At 41.7% G+C, this 13,148-nt stretch overlaps 2 protein-coding genes across 2 annotated transcripts in view; one reads left to right on the top strand and one right to left on the bottom strand.

Annotated features, from left to right (window-relative positions):
* LOC128358952 (metabotropic glutamate receptor 8-like) overlaps window positions 1-13,148 on the bottom strand; it is a 120,315-nt gene that overhangs the window by 66,273 nt on the left and 40,894 nt on the right. The gene's annotated exons all lie outside the window — the stretch shown is intronic.
* Window positions 5,145-6,800, top strand: LOC128359157 (tripartite motif-containing protein 16-like). Its single transcript, XM_053319595.1, has one exon. It carries the CDS (start codon window positions 5,145-5,147, stop codon window positions 6,798-6,800), a length of 1,656 nt encoding a protein of 551 aa, XP_053175570.1.

Genomic DNA, 13,148 nt, shown 5'->3' with positions numbered 1-13,148 from the left:
CCGCCAGAATGTAGGAAAGAGCCTCAATACTGTTTCAATACTGGTAAAAGCCAGGAAGGAAGGATGGGAGGAAAGGAGTAAGGAGGGAGGGAGGGAGGAAGGAAGGGAGGAAGGAGGAAGGAAGGGAGGGAGGAAGGAATGAGGGAAGGAAGGAAGATAGGAAAGGAGGAAAGGAAAGAAGTGTAGGGAGGGAGGGAGGAAGGGGGAAGGAAGAAGGAAGGAAAGGAGAATGGAAGGAAGGAAGGTAGGAAAGGAGGAAGGGGGAAGGAAGAAGGAAGGAAAGAAGGAATGAAGGAAGGTAGGAGAGAGGGAGGGAGAAAGGAAAAGGGGAATGGAGGAAGGAAAGAAGGAAGGGACGAAGGAAGGACAGAGGAAAGAAGGAAGGGAGGAAAGAAAGAGAGAAGGAGGGAGGGAGGAAGGACAGACGGAAGGAAGGAAGGAAGGAAGGAACAGTCAAAACAGACAGAGGGTTAATCATCTATAATCAAAGTGTTTTTGTGTCGTAGTGATGAACCTGCAGAGAATCATCAGTGACTCTGCAGCTTGAAGCTTCTCTAACATTTATTTCTCTGTGAGTGAAACTCGACTACAAAGCTCCGTGGAGCCGAGCTGCTTCTTGGATCCTGTTGATAAAAGCTTTGGATCTGTTTGTAGTGCTCACACAGCTGGACTCTCATCCGTCTGAGTGCGGTCACACACATGAAATGATCAGGTTGAAATAAAGTGATAAAGGTCAACATAACAGAAGATACAGAACACAGAAACGGCTCTTTGTGCTTCAGAGGAGGTTTTAACCACGGACTCTATAAAAGAAACAGACGTAACATCCGTGACGTCACCCATTGGTTTGTGGACTGCTGCTCGGAAGCCAATAGTTTCTAATCTAGGCAGCGCCATCTTGAAACTTTCAGGTGCATGCTGGGAAAAATAAAAACACGGATTCTACTTATATGGTCATGAGGTGGAGTCATGGGCTGAGCGGGGAGGTTGCTATGGTTACGAGGGCTGGATCTCGAGGACATTGGTCAATCAACCTGTCAATCAGGACGTAGCCCCGCCCCCTAATGCATACCCTGCTTTATCGTCACATATAAAATCAGGGAGGCCAAAATGTCCCAAATGAACATCATACTGCATTGAAGAAGGCTTTAAACTAGCGATTGAGACCATAAACACATTTTGAAAACGTTTACTGAGGTTAGAAATCAAGTGAGAAGTTGGTGAATTCTCCATTGACTTGTATAGAGATGGTCGCCCCCTGGAGGCCTTTTGATAGAATGCAGCTCTAAGTTACTTCCTGGTTGGCCTCATTTCAGAAGACCAGAGCTCCCCACCAGCAGCGACAGCTCATCTGTGGTGGTGAAGTTGTGGTTTAATGCTTCTATTGATTCTATGATGGGTATCTAATGAAGTACTCAGCTGGTATCAGGATCACTTTAAGGATACTTGGATTGGTGCTGGTATTGTCATATTTTAAAACGAGTCCAGTCCACATGTTGATGCGTCCTTAGACAAGATGCTCAACCTGAAACTGCTCCAGACTCTGTGAATGTTAGTCTCCATCTGATGAGCAGGTTGGCTCCCATCATCAGTGTGTGAATGAGACATGTTGTGTAAAAGCTCCATTTACCAGCTCTACTCACATTTTTATAATGTCATTTAACCCTTTATTGGGCAAATAATTATATTTGGTAACTTCTGTAAATATCCCAAAATATCCTTCCTTCCTTCCTTCCTTCCTTCCTCCCTGCCTTCTTTCTTCCCTTCCTCTTTTCCTTTCTCCCTCTCTCGTTCCTTATTTCCTCCGTCCTTTCTTCCTTTCCTTCCTTCCATCTGTCCTTCCTCCTTCCCTCCTTCTCTCCTCCCTTCCTTCTTTCCTTCCTCCCTTCCTTCCATCTGTCCTTCCTCCCTCCCTGCTTCTCTCCTCCCTTCCTTCTTTCCTTCCTCCCTTCCTTTCCTTCCTTCCATCTGTCCTTCCTCCCTCCCTCCTTCTCTCCTCCCTTCCTTCTTTCCTTCCTCCCTTCCTTTCCTTTCCTTCCTTCCATCTGTCCTTCCTCCTTCCCTCCTTCTCTCCTTTCTTCCTTCTTTCCTTCCTCCATCCCCTTTTCTTCTTCCTTCCTTCCTTCCTTCTTTCTTCCCTTTCTCCCTCCCTCCTTCTCTCTTTCTTTCCACCCCCCTACCTCCCTTCCTCCCTCCCTTCCTTTTCAATGAGAGTCCTATAAAGGGTTAACAGACATTTAACATTTCTTTGGTCAAAAACTCAAATTGGAGAGAAATTTGCTCTAAAAGTCTTTTTACATGAAGTGGAAGTGGAGCTTTTTGGTTGCAAACAGCAAAAGAAATAACCTGTCTTGTAAATTTGATGCAGAAATAATCAACTTTATATTTCCTGATCAATCTTCTTTGACTTTTTATCGTATTTATGCAAAATAAAGGTCAGTCGTTTCTGCAGCCGTTTGCTTTTTTTTGAACTTCTGAGACAAACTGAGACCTCGTCCTCTCTCCTCTCCATCGCCGTGTGTTTCAATCGGCCGCCGCTAACGAGCATTTCATTTTGTTTTTAGGAGAGATGAGCTGCTGACTACAGATGAGTCAAGGGGAGGAAAGGTGGAGGAATCCCTCGGCATGAAATATTCATCCGTTCCTCAGACTGCATGCAGAGCAGGAAGACGCTGCTCTCCAGGAAACAACGGACAAGAGTTAAGACTTAGCAGAGACAGGTGAGGACAGACAGGAAGTATTTATCTTTTCTGAGAAAGAGGAAAAAGAGTTTAAGGGATAAAGGATGGAAGGAGAGATGGAGGAGGATGAGGAGCCGAGGAGAAAGAAGAGAAAGAAAAGCAGATTATCTCCGGCAGGATTTCACACTTCTGAAGGAGAACGGGAGTTTTTCTCCACAGCGACTGATCCGACAGAACAGCAGCAAAAATACAAAACCATCACTTCCTTTATTTAATCTGTCACACACACACACACACACACACACACACACACACACACACACACACACACACACACACACACACACACACACACACACACACACAGACATACAGCTATGGACTTTAATTTTTGTTTCCTTTGACTCTCTCTCTTCATTAATCAGTCTGAGTGGAGGATAAATGATGGCGGTTAAATCACATTACATTTATATGCTAAACTAGCTAACTGTATATAAAGTAGTATAAACTAGCTAACTGTATATAAAGTAGTATAAACTAGCTAACTGTATATAAAGTAGTATAAACTAGCTAACTGTATATAAAGTAGCATAAACTAGCTAACTGTATATAAAGTAGTATAAACTAGCTAACTGTATATAAAGTAGTGTAAACTAGCTAACTGTATATAAAGTAGTATAAACTAGCTAACTGTATATTAAGTAGTGTAAACTAGCTAACTGTATATAAAGTAGTGTAAACTAGCTAACTGTATATAAAGTAGTATAAACTAGCTAACTGTATATAAAGTAGTGTAAACTAGCTAACTGTATATAAAGTAGTATAAACTAGCTAACTGTATATAAAGTAGTGTAAACTAGCTAACTGTATATAAAGTAGTATAAACTAGCTAACTGTATATAAAGTAGTGTAAACTAGCTAACTGTATATAAAGTAGTGTAAACTAGCTAACTGTATATAAAGTAGTATAAACTAGCTAACTGTATATAAAGTAGTGTAAACTAGCTAACTGTATATAAAGTAGTATAAACTAGCTAACTGTATATAAAGTAGTATAAACTAGCTAACTGTATATAAAGTAGTATAAACTAGCTAACTGTATATAAAGTAGTATAAACTAGCTAACTGTATATAAAGTAGCGTAAACTAGCTAACTGTATATAAAGTAGTATAAACTAGCTAACTGTATATAAAGTAGCGTAAACTAGCTAACTGTATATAAAGTAGTATAAACTAGCTAACTGTATATAAAGTAGTGTAAACTAGCTAACTGTATATAAAGTAGTGTAAACTAGCTAACTGTATATAAAGTAGCGTAAACTAGCTAACTGTATATAAAGTAGTATAAACTAGCTAACTGTATATAAAGTAGTATAAACTAGCTAACCGTATATAAAGTAGCGTAAACTAGCTAGCTGTATATAAAGTAGTGTAAACTAGCTAACTGTATATAAAGTAGTATAAACTAGCTAACTGTATATAAAGTAGCGTAAACTAGCTAACTGTATATAAAGTAGTATAAACTAGCTAACTGTATATAAAGTAGTATAAACTAGCTAACCGTATATAAAGTAGCGTAAACTAGCTAGCTGTATATAAAGTAGTGTAAACTAGCTAACTGTATATAAAGTAGTATAAACTAGCTAACTGTATATAAAGTAGCGTAAACTAGCTAACTGTATATAAAGTAGTATAAACTAGCTAACCGTATATAAAGTAGCGTAAACTAGCTAACTGTATATAAAGTACTATTAATAATCTAATGATGTCATATATAATAATATATCACTACTTTTACTGTAATACTGCATACTACATCACTATAATACTGCAGTACTTTTACTGTAATACTGCATACTACATCACTATAATACTGCAGTACTTTTACTGTAATACTGCATACTACATCACTATAATACTGCAGTACTTTTACTGTAATACTGCATACTACATCACTATAATACTGCAGTACTTTTACTGTAATACTGCATACTACATCACTATAATACTGCAGTACTTTTACTGTAATACTGCATACTACATCACTATAATACTGCAGTACTTTTACTGTAATACTGCATACTACATCACTATAATACTGCAGTACTTTTACTGTAATACTGCATACTACATCACTATAATACTGCAGTACTGATGGAGTATTTGTATATAGCAGTAAAGTTAAATGTTGAGCAGCTTTTAACTGATATTTTACTGTAAATGAGGACAGTTTCCACAGTGCGGCTCCTCGTCCTGAAAACCTTTAAACACAACAAGCTCCACTCTGGGATCAGAGTTCATTGTTCTCTCCCTTCAAAGCTACAGTTTGTTATGATGGGTGTAACCAACATGTGACTCAGAACAGATGTCAGGCTAGTTTTACAACTTTATCACATGATATTCAAAGTTCAAAGTTATTAAACTTATCAGGAAGTCAGACAGTCGTTGCCTCTGAGAGCTGAAATGGCGCAAAAAGATCAGCTGGACCGAGAAACACTCAGCTGTTCGATCTGTCTGGATCTACTGAAGGATCCGGTGGGTCTTCCCTGTGGACACAGCTACTGTATGAGCTGTATTAAATCACACTGGGATGGAGAGGATCAGAGGAAGATCTACAGCTGCCCTCAGTGCAGAGAGGCCTTCACACCGAGGCCTGTCCTGAAGAAAAACACCATGTTAGCAGCTTTAGTGGAGCAGCTGAAGAAGACTGGACTCCAAGCTGCTCCTGCTGATCACTGCTATGCTGGACCTGAAGATGTGGCCTGTGATGTCTGCACTGGGAGGAAGCTGAAAGCCTTCAAGTCCTGTCTGCAGTGTCTGGTCTCTTACTGTGAGAATCACCTCCAGCCTCATTACACTGTTGGTCAATTAAAGAAACACAAGCTGGTGGAGCCCTCGGAGAAGCTCCAGGAGAACATCTGCTCTCGTCATGATAAGGCGATGGAGATATTCTGCCGTACAGATAAGAAGTGTATCTGTTATCTGTGCACTATGGAGGATCATAAAGGCCACGACACAGTCCCAGCTGCAGCAGAAAGGACTGAGAGGCAGAGAGAGCTCGAGGTGAGTCGACTAAACATCCAGCAGAGAATCCAGGACAGAGAGAAAGATGTGAAGCTGCTTCAACAGGAGGTGGAGGCCGTCAGTCTCTCTGCTGATAAAGCAGTGGAGGACAGTGAGAAGATCTTCACGCAGCTGATCCGTCTCCTCCAGAAAAGAAGCTCTGATGTGAAGCAGCAGATCAGATCCCAGCAGGAAACTGAAGTGATTCGAGTCAAAGAGCTTCAGGAGAAGCTGCAGCAGGAGATCACTGAGCTGAAGAGGAAAGACGCTGAACTGAAGCAGCTCTCACACACAGAGGATCACAACCAGTTTCTACACAACTACCCCTCAGTGTCACAACTCAGTGAACCTACAGACTCATCCAGCATCAATATCCGTCCTCTCAGACACTTTGAGGATGTGACAGCAGCTGTGTCAGAGCTCAGAGATAAACTACAGGACATCCTGAGGGACAAATGGACAAACATCTCACTGGCAGAGACTGAAGTGGACGTTTTACTGTCAGAACCAGAACCAGAGCCCAGAGCTGAGTTCTTAAAATATTCATGTGAAATCACTCTGGATCCAAACACAGCAAACACATATCTGTTATTATCTGAGGGGAACAGAAAAGTAGAATGGACGTTACAACAACAGTCTTATTCTAGACACACAGACAGATTCACTAATGAGCTTCAGGTCCTGAGTAAAGAGAGTCTGACTGGACGTTGTTACTGGGAGGTGGAGTGGAGAGGAGGAGTTCGTGTAGCAGTCTCATACAAGAATATCATCAGAGCAGGACGTGAATCTCTATTTGGACGTAATGACAAATCTTGGTCTTTATTTTGTGAACCTGACAGTTATACATTTTGGTTCAACAGCATTAAAACTCCCGTCTCAGGTCCTGTTTCCTCCAGAGTCGGAGTGTACCTGGATCACAGAGCAGGTATTCTGTCCTTCTACAGAGTCTCTGAAACCATGACTCTGCTCCACAGAGTCCAGACCACATTCACTCAGCCTCTCTATGCTGGACTTTGGGTTCATGGAGCCACAGCTGAGTTGTGTAAAGTGAAATAGACAGAAGTCATTTCAGACTTCATGTGTCAGATGTTGTAATTCTTCATGTTTTTATCTCCATGTTTCTGAGCCGCTCAGAGATCAGCTGACATGCGAATAGGGATATTCAACACTTTGTTTACTTTATGTATGTGTCGTTTATATGTTCAGTTTTTCTTTAAATGTGACTTTTTCCTGTGTGTTTTTATCCATGGAGGCTCTCACTGCTCATCACCATGTTTTTAACCTTCACTGACATTTCTTCAGATGTAACTTCTCTTTGTTCTAAATGTTAGTTTCATGTTTGTATTGATGTATTTGTGTCTGTTGTTTCTTAAACAGAGAAAACAGCAGAACTTCCTTCATCACAGATATTTTGTTTTCATCACTTTGTAAATTCATAAAGAAATGTTCAATCAAACTGTAATGATCATGATAATAATCATTAATGATGTTCTTGTACATAGCTGACATTCTGGGTTAAACTAACTGACTGTGTGGATGAAGTCAATCTGAACATGAAATCATTGATCACACGTTACTGATTGGATGTGTCGACAATCTGAAGCATCAATAATCAATAAAGATGATTTTTATCAACAGTGATCAAAGTGTTTTCTTCTCATTCAAAGCTTCTGGAGAAAATGTGAAACTACAATGAGAGTTTATTAGAGACAGTTTTCCTCCTGAAATACTACAAAGTTCACTTAATAATACTGCAGTACTTTTACTGTAATACTGCATACTACATCACTATAATACTGCAGTACTTTTACTGTAATACTGCATACTACATCACTCATAATACTGCAGTACTTTTACTGTAATACCGCATACTACATCACTCATAATACTGCAGTACTTTTACTTGTAATGTAGTATTTGTACATAGCAGCAAAGTTAAATGTTGAGCAGCTTTTAACTGAGACTTTACTGTAAATGAGGAAACAGTTTGAATCCACAGTGCGGCTCCTCGTCCTGATAACCTTTAAACACAACAAGCTCCACCCTGAGATCAGATTTCCTTGTTCTCTCCCTTCAGAGCTACAGTTTGATGATGGGTGTAACCATCATGTGACTCAGCACAGACCTGTCAGACTGCATTCAGCAGAATGACATGTTCAGATCTGTTCACACCTGTTTCATTTATCAGAAAGTGAAGCTCAGTCAGTCGTTGCCTCAGAGCTGAAATGGCGCAGAACGATCAGCTGGACCGAGACTCATTCTGCTGTTCGATCTGTCTGGATCTACTGAAGAATCCGGTGGGTCTTCCCTGTGGACACAGCTACTGTATGAGATGTATTAAAGGATTCTGGGATGGAGAGGATCAGATTAGGATGTACAGCTGCCCTCAGTGCAGAGAGGCCTTCATACCGAGGCCTGTCCTGAAGAAAAACACCATGTTAGCAGCTTTAGTGGAGCAGCTGAAGAAGACTGGACTCCAAGCTGCTCCTGCTGATCACTGCTATGCTGGACCTGAAGATGTGGCCTGTGATGTCTGCACTGGGAGGAAGCTGAAAGCCTTCAAGTCCTGTCTGCAGTGTCTGGTGTCTTACTGTGAGAATCACCTCCAGCCTCATTACACTGTTGGTCAATTAAAGAAACACAAGCTGGTGGAGCCCTCGGAGAAGCTCCAGGAGAACATCTGCTCTCGTCATGATGAGGTGATGAAGATATTCTGCCGTACAGATAAGAAGAGTATCTGTTATCTGTGCACTATGGAGGATCATAAAGGCCACGACACAGTCCCAGTTGCAGCAGAAAGGACTGAGAGGCAGAGAGAGCTCGAGGTGAGTCGACTAAACATCCAGCAGAGAATCCAGGACAGAGAGAAAGATGTGAAGCTGCTTCAACAGCAGGTGGAGGCCGTCAGTCGCTCTGCTGATAAAGCAGTGGAGGACAGTGAGAAGATCTTCACTCAGCTGATCCGTCTCCTCCAGAAAAGAAGCTCTGATGTGAAGCAGCAGATCAGATCCCAGCAGGAAACTGAAGTGAGTGGAGTCAAAGAGCTTCAGGAGAAGCTGCAGCAGGAGATCACTGAGCTGAAGAGGAAAGACGCTGAACTGAAGCAGCTCTCACACACAGAGGATCACAACCAGTTTCTACACAACTACCCCTCAGTGTCACAACTCAGTGAACCTACAGACTCATCCAGCATCAATATCCCTCCTCTGAGATACTTTGAGGATGTGACAGCAGCTGTGTCAGAGCTCAGAGATAAACTACAGGACATCCTGAGGGACAAATGGACAAACATCTCACTGCCAGAGACTGAAGTGGACGTTTTACTGCCACAACAACCCAAGACCAGAGCTGAGTTCCTAAAATATTCACGTGAAATCACTCTGGATCCAAACACAGCAAACAAACGGCTGTTATTATCTGAGGGGAACAGAAAAGTAGAATGGACGTTTCAACAACAGTCTTATGCTAGTCACACAGACAGATTCACCGATAGGTGTCAGGTCCTGAGTGGAGAGAGTCTGACTGGACGTTGTTACTGGGAGGTGGAGAGAGGAGGAATAGTTCATGTAGCAGTCGCATACAAGAATATCAGCAGATCAGGAAGTGAATCTCGATTTGGACATAATGACAAATCTTGGTCTTTAGATTGTAACTCTAACAGTTATACATTTTGGTTCAACAACATTGAAACTCCCGTCTCAGATCCTGGTTCCTCCAGAGTCGGAGTGTACCTGGATCACAGAGCAGGTATTCTGTCCTTCTACAGCGTCTCTGAAACCATGACTCTCCTCCACAGAGTCCAGACCACATTCACTCAGCCTCTCTATGCTGGACTTTCAGTTGGTTTTGTATCCACAGCTGAGTTGTGTAAAGTGAAAAAGACAGAAGTGAGTTCAGACTTCATGTGTCAGATGTTGTAATTCTTCATGTTTTTGTCTCCATGATTCTGAGCTGCTCAAATGATCAGCTGACATGCTAATAGTGATATTCAACACTTTATTTTACTTTATGTATGTGTCGTTTATATGATCAGTTTCTTTAAATGTGACTTTTTCCTGTGTGTTTTTATCCATGGAGGCTCTCACTGCTCATCACCATGTTTTTAACCTTCACTGACATTTCTTCAGATGAAAATGTGAACTTCTCTTTGTTCTAAATGTTAGTTTCATGTTTGTATTGATGTATTTGTGTCTGTTGTTTCTTAAACAGAGAAAACAGCAGAACTTCCTTCATCACAGATATTTTGTTCTCATCACTTTGTAAATTCATAAAGAAATGTTCAATCAAACTGTAATGATCATGATAATAATCATTAATGATGTTCTTGTACATAGCTGACATTCTGGGTTACACTAACTGACTGTGTGGATGAAGTCAATCTGAACATGAAATCATTGATCACACTTTGCTGATTGGATGTGTCAACAATCTGAAGCTTCAATAATCAATAAAGATGATTTTTATCAACAGTGATCAAAGTGTTTTCTTCTCATTCAAATCTTCTGGAGAAAATGTGAAACTACAATGAGAGTTTATTAAAGTTCACATCATAATACTGCAGTACTTTTACTGTAATACTGCATACTACATCACTATAATACTGCAGTAGTTTTACTGTAATACTGCATACTACATCACTATAATACTGCAGTACTTTTACTGCTTTTAGTACTACTAATCCCAACCAATGTAATTCCTTCATTGTTTGGTGTTTTGTGTTTTCAGGACTCCTCACAGAGCTCAGAGCAGCTGTGATTATCATGAACTCTTCAGTCTCAGATGACAATAAATGAAACTCGAGAGACAAACAAAAACAGAAAGAAGCTCTGAAACTGAGCCGAGCAGCTTTTCAAACCAGCGTCTTCTCGCAGGTATTGAACTTGTAATTATTAAGAGCAGCAGAGCAGAATTCAGCTTTGCGAGCAGGTTGAAACAGGAGTCAACCCGCCGCCGGCCCTGAGTTCACGCTGAGAGAGCACGAGCATCCCAGCGAGACGGAGACTCCCACACATCAAACAGGTCCGGCTGCTCTCCTCTCTCTCTGCTCAGCTGCAGGAGGAAAACCTTTGTTTAAACTTTTATTACGTCATGTACATTTGGTATTTGCTGTATTAGGTTATTCATGTAGAGGAGGCATCACCAACTGGAGGACCTCAGTCTGGGTCTGGACCCATCAACGTTACTCAAACAAGACAATCAAATCAATCTAGCTGATGGTTCACAGAACAGCTGAGAGAGATATGTGTGATGAGCTACTATGAAAGACCTTTTTTTTTTTTTTTTTATTCTGAAGATTCAACCTTGATATGTTTCACTTAAAATGTAGGACGTACACTTTGTGCTTTTCTTTATTTTAGTTGAAATATTGACCTAAAATTCATTGTGCTGAGAGAGAGAGGGAGAAAGAGAGAGACAGAGAGACAGAGAGACAGAGAGAGACAGAGAGAGAGATACAGAGATAGAGAGAGAGAGATACAGAGATAGAGAGAGAGAGACAGAGAGAGAGAGAGAGAGAGAGAGAGAGACAGAGAGAGAGTCAGAGAGAGAGAGAGAGACAGAGAGAGAGAGAGAGAGACAGAGAGAGAGAGAGACACACACAGAGAGAGAGAGAGACAGACAGAGAGAGAGAGAGAGAGAGAGTGAGAGAGAGACAGAGAGAGAGACAGACAGAGAGAGAGAGAGAGACACAGAGAGAGAGAGAGAGAGACAGAGAGAGAGACAGTTTTACTCGAGATAAAGGTTTACGTTCATCACTTAGGTTCATTTCCTGTTAATAAATTGGAGTGAAACAGAACGATGGTGAAATGCATTTAGCCAGTTTTCACTCAGCTGGTCCCTTTCTGACCCCGTATTCTGCAAACGGACAGGACGAGCTCGGACTGGGTGTCGGGTCAGGTTGTCTCTCTTTGTTTATAATTAAATCATGATAAACCTTGAAAAGCAGATGACAGCGTTGGTGTGACGCGGCGGCGGTGACTCAGATGAGCGAGCAGAAGGTCGACGCTCTCTAGAGTTCAAGTCTCTAAAGGAAAATCCCAGCAGCTGATGGCAGAGAGAGTTCAAAAAGACTTCAAAGGCAAAAACGGACAAAAAAAGATATTTAATGTTTGGTTAATAGGATTAACAGGCGAAGAAAATTATTATTTAAAGACGTTTGATATTTCCTACATGGTGTTAGAGAAGCGTAAATGGGAGCAGTTCAGATGGGGAAGTTCCAAGAAAAAGAAAAAGAAGGAAAAAAAGACTTGTTTCCATTTGGAGGGAAATTATGTAAATGTTCCTTTAATCTGTGACAGCTTCTTGATGCCAATGAGGTCACTGACTCTGCTTCCTGGGAAGCTCCGCTGTCGTCTGCCAGCTGGTCCGGCTCAGCTCGGCTCGGCTCGGCTCGGCACCTCCGCTGCATCAACCCCAACGCAGTGACTGTAACTACGGAAACAAGCTCTGCTCCAGCTGTGGCTAATTGTTCATTAGCTTGGATGAGGAGCTGGTTTTAAACTGGAGAGTGAAGAGAATCAGGATGCTGAAGGTGGAATGCTGATTGTTATCTGATGGAAACTATTGTTAAATGAAGCGTTGCGTTAATTCATGCAGGACACAGAGGTCACAGAGGTCTTACGCCCGAGCTGTAATCAGCTGCCATCGATTGAATCAGTGTTCACGCCAATCACAGCCGACCTCACAACAAGACGGCCCCTTTAAATCTGACTCCCACCTTCACTGATCTGCACCAACACTGCTGCTCACCCTGCTGGCAAAGCTTCCCTCCACCAGATCAGCCTCCAGCTTTCTGGTTCAGGGTCTCATCATGGCTCAACGGTCAATCTGCAGCCGCTAATCCAGGGAGCATCTTACAGTGGAGCATCTTACAGTGGAGCCTCTTACAGTGGAGCATCTTACAGTGGAGCATCTTACAGTGGAGCATCTTACAGTGGAGCCTCTTACAGTAGAGCATCTTACAGTGGAGCATCTTACAGTGGAGCCTCTTACAGTGGAGCCTCTTACAGTGGAGCATCTTACAGTGGAGCATCTTACAGTGGAGCCTCTCACAGTGGAGCATCTTACAGTGGAGCATCTTACAGTGGAGCCTCTTACAGTGGAGCCTTCAGCGTCGAGTCAAACTGTATTTCCATTTGTCGCAGTAAATGGTTTGATGTATGACGAGAGAGCTCCTGACTGAATCTTACTTAGTTAAGCTTAACGTATCTCTGCTATAAACACCTGAGATGCTAATTAACCCATCACCAGTGGTGGATAGTCACCAAATACATTTACTCAAATACTGTATTTAAGTACAGTTATGAGCTACTGTAGTATTTCCATGTGATGCTGTTTTCTACATGCAGAGGGAAATATTGCACATATTGATACAACACAAGCAAATATCAACACGAGTAAGTACGG

The sequence above is a fragment of the Scomber japonicus genome, chromosome 5 (genome assembly GCF_027409825.1).
Source record: "Scomber japonicus isolate fScoJap1 chromosome 5, fScoJap1.pri, whole genome shotgun sequence".
NCBI classification, from domain to species: Eukaryota; Metazoa; Chordata; class Actinopteri; order Scombriformes; family Scombridae; genus Scomber; species Scomber japonicus.
Note: the sequence above shows the minus strand (reverse complement) of the source record. Positions and strands in the feature narration are given on the sequence as shown.